Source organism: Pungitius pungitius, chromosome 11 (assembly GCF_949316345.1).
Source record: "Pungitius pungitius chromosome 11, fPunPun2.1, whole genome shotgun sequence".
In the NCBI taxonomy this organism is placed as follows: domain Eukaryota; kingdom Metazoa; phylum Chordata; class Actinopteri; order Perciformes; family Gasterosteidae; genus Pungitius; species Pungitius pungitius.
The window spans coordinates 16,551,007-16,564,324 of record NC_084910.1 but is presented as its reverse complement, the minus strand read 5'-3'; the positions used below and the strand labels follow the sequence as shown (position 1 = coordinate 16,564,324).

At 48.1% G+C, this 13,318-nt stretch overlaps 1 protein-coding gene across 3 annotated transcripts; it reads left to right on the top strand.

Moving 5' to 3' along the window:
• The first annotated feature begins 799 nt into the window (after window positions 1-799).
• Window positions 800-12,930, top strand: thrap3a (thyroid hormone receptor associated protein 3a). Of its 3 annotated transcripts, none has more exons than XM_037454574.2 (11): window positions 800-948; window positions 4,869-5,031; window positions 6,828-7,697; window positions 7,973-8,638; window positions 9,036-9,208; window positions 9,363-9,474; window positions 9,684-9,768; window positions 10,769-10,950; window positions 11,050-11,218; window positions 11,323-11,466; window positions 11,556-12,930. In XM_037454574.2, the coding sequence occupies exons 2-11, from the start codon at window positions 4,892-4,894 to the stop codon at window positions 11,772-11,774; spliced, it is 2,760 nt and encodes a 919-aa protein (XP_037310471.2). In that variant the 5' UTR covers window positions 800-948; window positions 4,869-4,891; the 3' UTR covers window positions 11,775-12,930. The 3 variants fall into 3 exon arrangements, with proteins under 3 accessions (XP_037310471.2, XP_062421570.1, XP_037310472.2); XM_062565586.1 differs by having other exon boundaries at window positions 11,320-11,466; XM_037454575.2 differs by lacking the exons at window positions 800-948; window positions 4,869-5,031 and adding an exon at window positions 6,072-6,234 and having other exon boundaries at window positions 11,320-11,466.
• The last annotated feature ends 388 nt before the right edge of the window (window positions 12,931-13,318 follow it).

Below are 13,318 nucleotides of genomic sequence, written 5' to 3'. Positions count from 1 at the left end.
CAAAAGTATTTGACTTGAAATGAACCATAAAAGTTGTGAGCCAATAAGAAAACATTAAATTAGACACAAAAATAATGAGCAGGTTTAATTGTAATTCTGGACTTCTCTGCCTGCTCAGGCGACTATTGCAACATAATATATTTACATAGCAAATCGCTTGCTTGCTGCTGTATCAGTGCTTTGAATATTTAAAAAATTACCTTTAGGAACAAATGAAGATATATTTGCAAGAGAAATTTACATTAAAAAAAACAGATGGCATTCATGGCACATTAATAGAAAATAAAAACAAATAACCATAAACACTCCTTTAAATAAGCCATGGATGATTTGTAATTCCTAAATATTCAGAGAGTTGAATGGATCGTGTTGACCCACTTAGTCATAAACTAGTCACAAACTATAGTTACCTTATAGTTTAGTCAGTTAAGTCATAAACTGAATAAACCATTGTTGACACTCACTGAGGTGTGTGTTCACTTTCCTCATCTTTCAAAAAGAGGTCTTGTTATAAGCAATGAATATCACAGTAACCCTAGGATAAGAGATCGTGCTGCATCCACTGCTCTTCTCCCTGTAGGTACCACAGGTAGGTGACAAGTCTGCATCAGGGACCCGAAGCTGCTTCAACAGATGACGTCACCAAGGGATCGATTCACGCGCCGCTGTGTTTTTCCAACACGCTGAACTCCAGTCCCGGTCCCTGTGAACGCGGAAGGAAACACGAACCTCCGAGCCGTCACACCTCCTCCTTCTCCCCCCCCCTCTCTCACACACACACACACACACACAGACACACACACACACACGCACACACACGCACGCACGTCCACGCTCACGACATACGCTCGGCGCATCGGCGCGGACACACAACAGAAGGAGGGACGGAGGGAGATGATTGTTGCGCCGCGCTGTGTGGATGTGACGTGGAGACACTGAAGGACAACGGTGAGTAGTTCATGTCCTCTCCATTCATTACATTCGTTTACGTGATGGTGGAAAAGGAGGGGGGGGGGGCATGTCAACACAATCATGTGTTTTGGAAAAAAGGATCGTTGCGCAGCAAGAGGATCGATCGTCCACGGCCACGGACACTGCGGGACATTATTTATTTACCGGGAAAGTCTGCCTCGAAATTACGTTTCTCCGCACAAAATAGAGACGAGTTTGTCTCTCAGAGGGACACGTCGTTCTGCGTGATCTCCCGACGTTGTGCGCGCGTGTTCATCATCAAACTTTGGTCCGGATGAATGCGTCATTGTGCATTAAGATGCACAGTGGAGTCTGTGGATGCACGTGAGGAAACTACAGGAGGATGCACTGCCAATCAAACCCATGAGCCCACTGGCTCTCACACGCTTTCCTTCGTCATGAAGATATCTGTGAAGTAGTCAAATAATTAGCTGGAAGCTCGGAAGTCAAAGTCTCACTCAAAGTTCATGCCTGAGGACTGAAGGAGGAACCCGGTGCGCCAGTTGTTTTTAGTGCTTATTCAAAATGTTGGGATTGCAGGTTTCTCCATGTGGTCCCTCCGCCTACCTTAAACATCTAGAACCTGGAACCGGGCCCAACGTGTCAATCACAGCAGCTTGTGTCTCAGACTCCAGGGAAACTTGAGATTTTCCTGTAAATACTCATCTAAATAGGTTCCACGGTTAAAAATTTAACTATTTCTGTTTGTCCGGTGATCCACAAAAGGAAGAAAAAGTTGACAAGGTTGTCCTGTAATTTCCCGTGGGTCTCGGGTCTCGGTTGACTCTGTAAAACAAACACCAGCCGCACTAAAGTAGACACACAAAGGTGTGCCCACGTTGCACAGAGTGAAGTAGCCACAAAGAGATCTTTGCTTGGATTGTTTAACACAAGTGGTGCCAGGATGCACAACATTTTAATATCGGGAGTGGTCAGTGCAGGAAATGAAAGATTGCACAACATGTCACTGATAATGAACTGTTTCTAAATCCCTGGTGCTGAGACTCAAAGACGCTGGACATTACAAACAATTGTGCGCATTTAGGAAATTTGGTTGTATGACCCGTGGTCATCGGGGGGGGGGGGGAGGAAGGCTGTTCCCCTCCTACCGAAATAGAGAGACATTAAGCAGACGAGTTCCCTCTCCTCTGCAGCAGAGATCCACAAACGTGGTGATGACAGACAGCGGAGGAGCATGTGTGTGTGTGTGTGTGTGTGTGCGCCTCAGCAACAGACGATGCCCTTTAACTAATGTTTTTTTTAAATGCATCTAAACGACGATAAAAACGCCACAAATTGCTTGTAAAGAAACAGCTTGGGAAGAGGAAGGTTGTGAGGAAAAAGGTGTCCTCATCTGTCATCGCTGGACGACGAGCAAACAGTGATCTCATCCAGTTTGTCTTCCTGGCAGTTACACAGTGGCTCCCTGAAGACAAACAAAACGCAGCGCGTACTCATTCTGACACTCCAAAATAAGATTCTATTTTTATTCAATCACCCCACGATGGAAGCTTAAAGGGTTTATTGCCCAGCGGCTCTGCTATCCATTAAGTGCCTCGGGGAAGGGTCCTGGGGGACCACTAAGAGGGGGCCGCCGCATTTCAATAACCCACGATTGTGCCAGGGACAGTTGCTGTGTGAAATAGTGAGTGTGTGTGTGGGGGGTAAGGGGCGGGGGAGGGGGGGGGCACGTATAGATAGAAAGTGTGATTCCAGCTGCCTCTGTGGCATCCAAGTCTTAACGACGAGTGGAGTGTTTCTTCTCATTCGCTTTGAGCTCTGTATCGAGTTTCTGGACCATTGTTGATCGCAGCTACTTTTGCATGAAATAAACAGCTGATGAGGATTATACAGCTGTCGCTCCATACTGCTAAAGGGGATGGGGGGGGGGGGGCTCTTAATCAAGTGTGTGTCCCTGAACTTCTATTCTAGGCATTAGCATTAAACTCACCACACCATTTTTTAAATACGTGACCAGGTGAACAGGATGTCCATTAATTAAGATACCAAGAACTTTAAGGCAATGCTTTTTGTGAGGGAGGTTCATCCTTTTTGGTCAACTGACAATCAATACACAGCCATGTATTAAACGGTTCCGGATGTGGCGAAGGAGAGAAGGCCGAAATGAGTGACGACTAAAAGTCCCCCCGCGTGTACAGTTGAGACGCGCGCGCAGCGGCGGCCCCTTTGGATGCAAATCGCGCGGTGAGAGATTAAAGGCCGAGGCTCAGACCTCGGGGATGAGCCCACACAGCGTGCGGCGGCACCACAGCTGCACCTGGTTATCATTCGAGGAGTCAGAGGAAACGGCGCTCCGTACCACCAACCAGCTTCTACAACGAATGCAGGAGGCGCTTTAGTAACCCTAACCCCTAAACCCTAACCCTAACCCCTAACCCCTAACCCTAACCACATAACCTAACCCTGCTACACTTTCTGCTGATGTTTCATTTTCAACCATCCCGAGGAATGCAGAACAATCCGTTGCGATTTAACGAGAGGAAGGGTCCACGAGATTAAGTGGCATCTAGTGGTGGAGTCGCACGTTTCAACCGATCGAGCACCCGTCCCTCTGCGAACTGTCAGAGAGCAAACGTGTTGAGTTTTGACAAAGCGACACGAGTACTGAGTCCTCAAGGAACAATGGCTTCCAAAAACCATACTTAGGTCGAGGGGATAAGTTCTAATCTTACACACTGCTCCTTTAACGTGTTCCCCTGCTCCATAAAGCAACATTATGAAGACGGGTAGGATTCCTCCATCGCACTGTTTTTCGCCACCATGTGCTGGAAAAGGGGGGGGGGGGGGGCACGTCGGGGGTGAAATGTGCAGCTCAGCCGACGGCCTGTTGAGGCTGGAACCTCAGGAAATGATCCCGTGGAAGCCAGAAACAACAAGCTGCCGGTGAGGAGGAGGGTGGGAAGCTCATAGAGCTTGGGGTGGAGGCGGGTGAAGAGGGTGGATGCATCTCAGCGCTCTCCCAAATAGTAGCTGCGATTGCACTCCGGGACCCCCGAGCGATGGCGTGGGCTGTTTTTTTTAAATCCCTGTCATGTGCGGCAATTTCCTCCGTCCAAAGTCCCTGGAGAGGACTCTCATAATGAAAGAACATTTATTTGACCCCTGGCACGCCACATACTGGGGTCTTATGTCGTAGATTCACCAACCACATGCAAATGTTATTTTGTAAACAGGCCACAGAGAAAATAATCTAGCGAGGTGACCATGTTTCACTCTGGACCCGTGAGAGCCGAGTTCAACAGTCGCCGGTGCTTCTAACCCCAAAGAACAAGGAATTTAAAACAAGATTACAAATCTGTAATCCTTCTTAAATTCTTGTAATCTATCGGCCGCGCGTGCTACTTCATGGGCATAACCACAAGGTGGGTTGTTACCTCCGTAAAATGATCAGCTCAGTGGTTTTGTGGAGAATCTCGTGAGCCAGATCTGTTCACGTGTTGAACTTTAAGAAGTGGCGAGGTTCGGAGTGCAGAGACATGTCTCTTGTTTACGTGCAAATCATTTCTCATTTCTCAACATCACCCAATATAACGTTTTCGTGCACTACGTGGGGTTAAAATATGGCATCTCCAACTGATAGCAGTCAGCTGACGCACATACGACGGCCCTCTATGCAAATGAGCAGCGACCGAATAAAGCTGCTTTGCACTGTCGCCCTTCTTCCTTGTTCACAGCTGCTGCGATTCTTCACTCAGCTTTTCCATTAAAAGCTCGGATGACTCAACTTTACTGTGACTCTTCCCTCACCTCATCTCTTTAGATGTTTCTTCCAAGGGTCACAGTCAATGATTGCTGTCTGTTCTATGCAGCCTCGAAATGGTAATAGACATGATATTATCCTCCTAACTCGGCTGTACCACTCTTTTGTGCGACAGTTTGAGGTGGGCAGGACGCAGTGATGTCCAGAGACACAAAATCCGCCTCGAGGTCCCGCAGCCGGTCGAGGTCCCGGAGCCGCACCAGGTCCCGATCCAGGTCCCGCTCCACCTCTCGCTCCAGAAGTCGCTCCAGATCCCGCTCCAGGAAGCGTCACCACCGGTAGAGTCCCGTCTTTACGAACTGTCCTCCTACCTGAACTGTGTGTGTGTGTGTGTGTGTGTGTTTGTTTGTTTTTTCTCTCCGTGCTCCCTCCGAGTTTGACTTCACTGTGAAGTCAGAGAGCAGAAGACCGCTGAAAGTATCTGGTACGAATGCTCGAATGAGTGTGATGAAGAAAAGAGGGACTGGCAGCGGGTCGACCTGGTTACGCACAGACGTCAGTGTTCGTAAATCTGATCTAAAAGATCCGACGTGTACAAAATAACAGGTAGATCCACTGTGCCAGCGTTGGCAACTTTGTGTCCCGTTGGCGACATGTGTGTTGATTCAGCAAGACATTCTTGTCCTGGACTTTATCACTTTGCTTCTCATTAACTCTGAGAGCAGGTGCAGCGTGAAGAGTATTAATGGATTTGGGTTGGACTCCAACACCAGACTTCAGCTTCGATATCGGGAGGAAATTGATGTTTTAGGAAGAGCTCAGTTCGGCTGTAATCATTTACTGTAAGTAAGAGTGAACACTATTGCAGGTTGCGATTCGTGTGAAAACATTTAAATATCTGTCGACCTTGAAAACATTGGACAGGGCGGCTTTTGTTGCCGGCTGGTTTGCTCGGAACATAAAGGTCCTGCTTGTTGGGATATCTGCTGGATGTGAAAGTGAAGTGAAGGTTAATGAACTGCTAATGAAATTAGCACCAAAGAAGGGACATGGGAGGAATCCAATGGTTTCCTCCTCCCCTCCTGGTCTCGTGTGCAAATTGGCCCGTGGACACACAGAACTGTGCAAGCCTGCAGGAACACATTCACACTTATTATTCCTCTGCACATGTCGTACAGTGCTGCCGACTAATAACAAACCCTTCCGTTGTTACCGTGTCTTCTATTAGGCCACTGAAGCGAACTGCAGCAAAACACAAAGTGAGTCCCCCCCCTGGGTGAGATAAGTCACGTAGGACTTTACGGTAACAGTAAGCATAGTGAATGGTTAAACAGCCAGTATAGCTGGCAGCCATGGAGTCTTGGAGTAGGAGAGGATTGGAGTAGAAGACTTTCCTCCCTCAGATGGTCCATGTGACTCTGTGCTCCGCTGCAGTTGGCCAGAGGAGACTGTGTGTCTGCAGCTCTCAAAGTGAGTGTGCAGTGTGGCTCAGTGCGCCGCTTTCTTTCCTCAATCTGTATTCCAATGCAAACACATGCTGGGTGAGTCTTTTTGAACCTTTTTATGGCTTTGGAATGTCTTTGCATGTAGTGCGATACTGCTCTGCACTTTCGAATGTATGTGTTTAAATGCGCTTTCACATGTTCAGCAAGTCTTTGCATTAAAAGATTGTAATTGAAAAAATGAAAACGTCTTTGATGTACCGCAGTCGCGTTGGGACTTTCCTGATCTCGATGACGTCCGTGGAAACGGTTAAAAAGGGGCATTTTGGACTGACCTGCCGTATCAGGGGTGTGCTCCGTAGCTTGTGTTTAAGTTTCGGGATCTAGAATGACACGAGGTTTCTTATCACAAGCGCAGCAGAGACACCGTGTGGCCTCGTGGGACCTTGCATCTAAACGTGAGCTCTCTGCTCTCCAAACACACCGGTCGTGCGTTTTGCTTTAGTGGCGTTCCTTGTTTTATAGTCTCCATCTGTCTTTACTGTAGAAATAGCCAACACCTCTTTCTTTTAATAAACCGAAGGACCAGGTCATTACAAAATATGTGATCATCGGCGTTACATGATCACATGAGCTCAACTATTAACCTTCATTTGTGTATTAAGGGACATCCATGTGCCTCCTTTTCACAGCTCTAGGTCTCGGTCGTGGTCCAGGTCTCATTCTCCGTCTCATAGCCGGGAGAAGAAGTATCCCAGGGGGTACCACAACGGCCGCGAGTTCCGGGGATACCACCGCGGCTTCCGGAGGCCGTACAACTTCAGGGGCCGAGGGCGGGGCTTCTTCCCGCGCGGACGCTACCAGCGTGGCGGCTACAACAACAACAACAACAACGGCAACAACAACCACAACTTCCGCCCCAACTGGAAGAATTACAAGCAGTACCCCGAGAAACCACAGCAGCAGCAGAGCCAGCCACGAGGACGGCCTCACAATCCCCAGGGGCGCTCGGGAACCCCCCCGCGGGGGCCCGCCAACCACTCCGACCGATCCCCCTCGCCGTTGTCCAGGCACTCCCAGCACTCCTCCTCCTCCTCGCACTCCTCCTCTCCCAAATGGAAGCCGACCTTACTGCTGACTAACCAGAGCGACAAAGAGGAGAAAGAGGCGCTCTGTGCCCCCGGGGAGGTTCCAAAGGGAGCAGGAGGAGACGCAGGGGGAGGGGGAGGCGGAGGCGAGGAGCCAGCGGAGCTCGCCGGGCCGGCGGGAGAAGCCAAAGAAGGGAACTGCACCGGCAGTCCAAAGGGAGCGAGTCCCGGGGCGAGCTGTGCTGCTGTCGTTGGTCCGAACAGCCAAACGACGAGGCAGTCCAGCCCTTCCCCTAAAATCACAAATGACATCGGCAACGGCGCCCCCTCCTGGAAAATGGCGTGTAGTAGTTCACCCTCGACCAAAAAGAAACTACACGAAGGTCTAAATCCGATGCTTTCAAGCTACGACTTCTTCTCCAACGAGGAGTTCCTGGATGGAGATAAAACAGCGATATCCGTGGCCTTCAGAGAGTAAGAATGATTTCAGCCTTTTCTTATTGCTTTATAGGACCATAAATGTATATGGGATGAATCATTGCTTTGGTCATGCGCCTTAAAGACCTTTTCTCTGTCATTTCATATCAGGAAAATGTAACAGATTACAATTCAATATTATTTAAGTGGATTAAAAATGTTTGACATTTTTTCAAATTTCAACCCGGATCTTCTAAATGCCAGATTATTTAGTTGTCTCACAAGTCGCACGACTAGTTAGATACAACTATTTATTTCTTGTCATTGTTTAGGTTTTTGGAGGAGCAAAAAAAAAAAAAAGCTAAAGCTTTTGAAAATGGCAAGAACACCGAAGCAAATGACGTGGACATGGAGCAAGGGAGAATGAAGGGCAAACCATCCACGATCACCTCTGACTCGAGAAGGTTTAGAGAGGACACCGACGGCGAGGTGTCCCTGAGGAGCTTTTTGAAAGCTTCTCCTTTTCTGTCCGCTGACGGGGAGGAAGACGGGGAGGCGGTGATCAAGCCTCACCCGAAGCCGCCTCACAGAGACTGGCACAGCGGGGACGAGTCCTTCAAGGCGAAGATCAAGGTCCCCCGGTCAGCCGGGGGGGTCTTTGACGAACGCCCCGGTAAGTGGCAGAATGTGACCTTCTCGCGGGTGGTCGACCGCGACGCCGACCCCGCAGACCACGCTCACCTCACTCGAAAGCAGGGGAAGGCAGCGACCGCCCTCGCCAGGAGGGAGGTGGCGGGAAAATGTGAGAGGTTGTCCCCGGACGTGGGTGGCAAGGCCAGGAAGACGGCAAAATCTCCCTCCATCCCGTCCTCTACGCCACCGCCAAGGAGGAGCTCCGACCGAGAGCTATGGGGGGAGGACTCACACTTCACGTCGTCAAGGAAGCAAGAAATCAAATTGAACGTCAGGATGGACCTCCTTGGAGATAGCCTGATGAGGTGAGCATGACGTGTGTGGACCCCCGTGGAGAAGTGTATTACCTATTTGGTTGGATGTGGTTTCATGTGTTTGGATTAGGGCTTAAACACGTTAATCCTTCTGGTCAATGTGGCCTGAGATTAATTGGACAAAATATTTTAATGTAGTTTAAGTACCTTTGTTAACTTTAAATGTGTATAGTTTTGTGTTTAAAACAACATTAACAATTAAACAGTGTCCCAAATACATGCTTTTTAAAGTGATGACTCATTACTGATTCGATAAGTGCGATTAATCGCGATTAATGAATTTCATCGTGCAACAAAAAAACATTTTTTATCTATTGACAGCCCTAGTTTGGATACATTTCTTTTCTTCCTAACAAGCAAAATTCTCTTCTTTTTTTGTCACATTCAGGTCTTCAGATATTTTAGCTGAGGAGCGACAGCTGTCTCAAGATCTTGTGCAGTCCTCAAAAAAAGATCAGGAGTTTCGCTCGATCTTCCAACATGTTCAAGCTGCTCCGTTGCAGAAAAGTCCCTCCGAGCTGTTTGCTCAACACATCGTCACCATCGTCCACCATGTTAAAGGTCGGTCCTCACTTCTCCTGCTGTCTCTACTAGTAAACAGCTCCATGTTTGGTTTGATAACAGTTAAGGGAAAAATAAATTCACGAGAAGAGCTTACTCTGGTTTTGAAAAGTTCCTCCTTTAACATCTGTTCTTAAACCCCGTCCCTGCACAGCTCAGCACTTTCCATCCTCCGGAATGACGTTAAACGAGCGGTTCACCGTGTACCAGAGACGAGCCGCCGAGAAGGAAATGGCCAAGCCAAGAAAAAGCCCAGAGATTCACAGGTAGAGCGACCCTCTCACCTTTCGGTGTGCCGGGGGGCTTCACCTCCTCTTTTAACAGCTTTCAGGTATTTCTCTCACCTTTCCAAAAAACCCTCTCGGCTTATGTTTTTGCCCCGTGCTCGGTGGAGGTCAGTTTTATTTTCGTCGACGTGCTTCGTTTTGCCGTGTGAGTTCATCCATCTCGTCTTAACTGTGTTTCCCCCTCGCAGGAGAATTGACGTTTCGCCGAGAGCTTTTCAGAAACACTCTCAACTTTTTGAGGCGATGAAAAACTCAGAGGATGGCACTTACAAGGTGACTGAACATTTTGCAGAATGAAGTACGTTGGAAAACAAAACAAAAACAAACAACGGCAAACGAGCGAGCGAGCCCAGATGCCTTTAGGCCGACTCTGAGGAAGTCTAAGAAATTCAAGCGCTCAATGAGGCACTTTGACTTTGTCGTTGGTTGTATCTCGCCTTCAAATTGCTTAGAATGTGGGCACAAGCCTGACCGAGGCTAACGAATCGTATAAGTTCAGAAACGGAAGCCACTGTGCCGCAGCTGGTCAGAAGGACTCTAAGCAATTGTCTTCGTAAGTATTCTTTGAAAAAAAAAAAAAAAAGCAACGGAATTAACCAACCACAAGCGCACTTTATGAGCTCATGTTACGTGATTAACTCTCCAATTAAACACTTTATTAATGCACATGGACACATGGTCAAACACAAGGGGCAAATACCATTAAAATACATTATAGTGAGTTAAAACTTAACTGGCATTAACCGCGTCATCTTCTTTCTCTTCACTGCTGTTAAAGAACTAGTCTTGGCAAACGTATGAGCCTTTCCCAAAGCATACCTCACAGTTTCTAGATTGGTTTACCACCTCATAAGCAGCTATTTGTTTCAGTTGATGTCAGTACAGCATGAAGTTACCTCACAGTTACTCGCTTGAAACCAGTGCACAGTGCACATGCAGTGGCTGCAGGACGTAATGTAACGTGGAAGACGAGCAGGGATGAGAAATGCCGTTTGATTCTTCTAAACAGCCCTTTGACATTTTAAACTATGTTTAAATAGCTGCTTTGAAGGTAGAAAAAAAACATCTAAAAACATTTGCTTTGGAGAATAGTTCAGAAGATCAAGGTCATCCTAAAACATGCTAAACTGGTTTGGCAAAGCTTGCTTGTATTTACAGAGCCGTCTGCAGTTTTAGGAACCAGCTCGACTCAGATAGCAGATAGATAGCATCTACGTGCTCATCCAAAGGTCCGTCCACGACGTTGTGCTTTGTTTTTTGGGGATTTTCTCAGGACGGCGGGGAAAAAATAACCGGCGATCCGATGGACCTTCGCTTGGATATCGAGCGCCGTAAAAAATGCTCCGTCCACGACAGAGATTCCAATCAGGATCTGGGAGGAGATGTGGGAGATTCCCCAGATTCCAGCAGGGACGGATCCTCGGAAAAGCTGTCCAAAACGAGCGAAAGGTCAAAGTATGTGCGACCGCCCGTTCGTTGTCCCCCACGCGTCCCATCTGACCCGGGAATTACCCACAATGCCCATGAATAATCCTGTGCCACTTCTCCTCGTAGGAAAAGTCAGAAGAAGCGCCCACGCTCAAGCTCCTCCTCGTCTTCCTCGTCCTCCAAGTCCCAGAGGGAAGACTCGTCTGATCCCAAAGGTCACGGCTGCGACCGGGCCCAACCGGGTCAGACGGAGCCGACGGGGCCGGCGGAGCGGGGAAGGCCGCCTGCAGGATTTGTAAGTTTAACGCGGATGTCCAACCGCCGACTTCGCCTCGCTTCCTCGTCACTTCCTCTTCACTTCCTCGTTCCCTTTTTTTCCCCCCTGTTGGACCCCAGCAGGTTCGTATTCGTGGGCGGAGCTGGAACGGAGGCAGTTACCAGGGCAACTCTTCACAAAGAAACGCCATGACAGGCGCGGCGCCGCAGCCCACAGACGAGGACTGGGACGCAGATCACACCGAGAGGAGAAGGAAATACTTCTTGGTAAAGGTCGATTCACCGCGCCTCCTGGGGGGGGGTCGAGCTTCAACCTCTCCCTCCCCCTTCCCTTTTTAAATTTTTTTTCTTTGCAGCACGACGACAGGGAACGGGGGGCCGAGGGGAAGGCGGCGGCGGCGGACAGCCGGGGACGGGGAAGCCTCCCGCGAGGCAGGGCGCAATTCATCGTCCGCAGCGGCGGCGGCGGCGGCGCCCCCCCCAAGTGGGCCGACGACAAGTTCCGGGTCAACGGGGAGCGTGGCGACGCGCGCCAGGAGACGCAGCGGGACCACGAGGACGGAGGGGACACTTGAGCGGGCGAAGCTGTGGAAATCTTCGTTTTTCTCCTGCGTTACGGAATCCGAAGCGAAGGGTTTCATGAATCCCAATCGAGACTCTTTTTTTTTTTTGCCTTTATGTCAGTGTAGGAGATCCGCTCTCACGTGACAGGACGATTTCCCACCTGGGGGTGGAAGTCATGAACTAGTAGAAGCACTGTTTAAGCTAGAATTGTTGGATTAACATTAAAATGGTTTATTGCTTTTAATGGTTGGATCGGGATTTTTACGCCTTCCTCACAGGAATTAAAATGACTACCTAAATTTGACATTTTTAAGAAGCGAGAGATATTAAATCAAAGATCAAATGAGCTTGTTCCTTTCACTCATGCAAACGAGTCACGAGGGAAATCACTTTAGAAGAAGCAGGCGTGTTGTTTTGAGCTGTGTCTTGATTAGAAGGAGCACACCGTAGTCCACGCTGGTGTAAAAACATCGCTGCTTGGCCGATGCACCACTTTGACAAAAGACCCCGATCTGACACGGGACCAAACTGTACGGGGTCAAAGGTCAACCTCGGCTAAATCTAACCTAAGCTACAATACTGACACCACATGAGACTGTTACTACGAGGATAACCTGTACAATTAACGTCACAGTAGCTCTTTGCTTGATCTTCTAAACCACTAATCAATGTGTAATGTTGATGGTGATTATATATATTTTTGAACTGGCTAGACGCGACTGTTGTCTGCAAATAAACGCCGTTGACTTTGATGAGTTTTTTTATTCGCCGTTTGCAAACTTTTCCCCCTGTAATGTTTAAACCAGTTGTGTAACTGCAGTTGTGTTTCCATTGTGATAGAAGAGAGAACATTTTGCAATTTGTTTACACAACACGGGTTTGTAGAGCACGGGCTTCGGTGTGTTTTCAGTGCATATATCTGATCATTCTGAGTAATGAATTAGGATTAGGATGATCTCTGTTTGGTTAACCCGCCCACACAATGCATTACGTGTCCCTGTGCCTTGCTGCAGGTCCGCTGGTCTTATTCGTGCTGCCGGCCTGCAAATTAAGATTCTCGTTTTATTGTTTGAAGGTTACCTGCAGGGGAAATATTGCTTTTCTAAATGGTTGTTTTTACTGTTTTCTTTTACTAGATAATGTAAATTAAAGAGACACTGACATCAATGTTTTCTTTGAGGTGTGTTTTTTTTACTGTGATTTCTTAATGGTATATAAGACAAATACAGCTCAATCATTAATGGGGAGCCAGTTTGTAGAGTTTTACCAAAGAGGAAGTTGACAAAGTGCCGCACATCTAGTGAACAAACACTAACTGCTGCTCTTAAATGTCACTTAACAGACTTATTTTCTCCCAGAAACACTGCAGCAAATAAATATGATCTCATTTAGCAAAAAGAGGGAGAGCTCACGTCCGACTATCTGCACCAGTCTGCGCCCCCATCACCTTAAACTGGGAGTCCCGGTACCTTTATGGTAAAAAAGGAAGTGAATCAAGACCCCTTACTCCCCTTGACCCGTCTTTTGGATCTCTCTCTCTCTCTCTCCCCCCCCT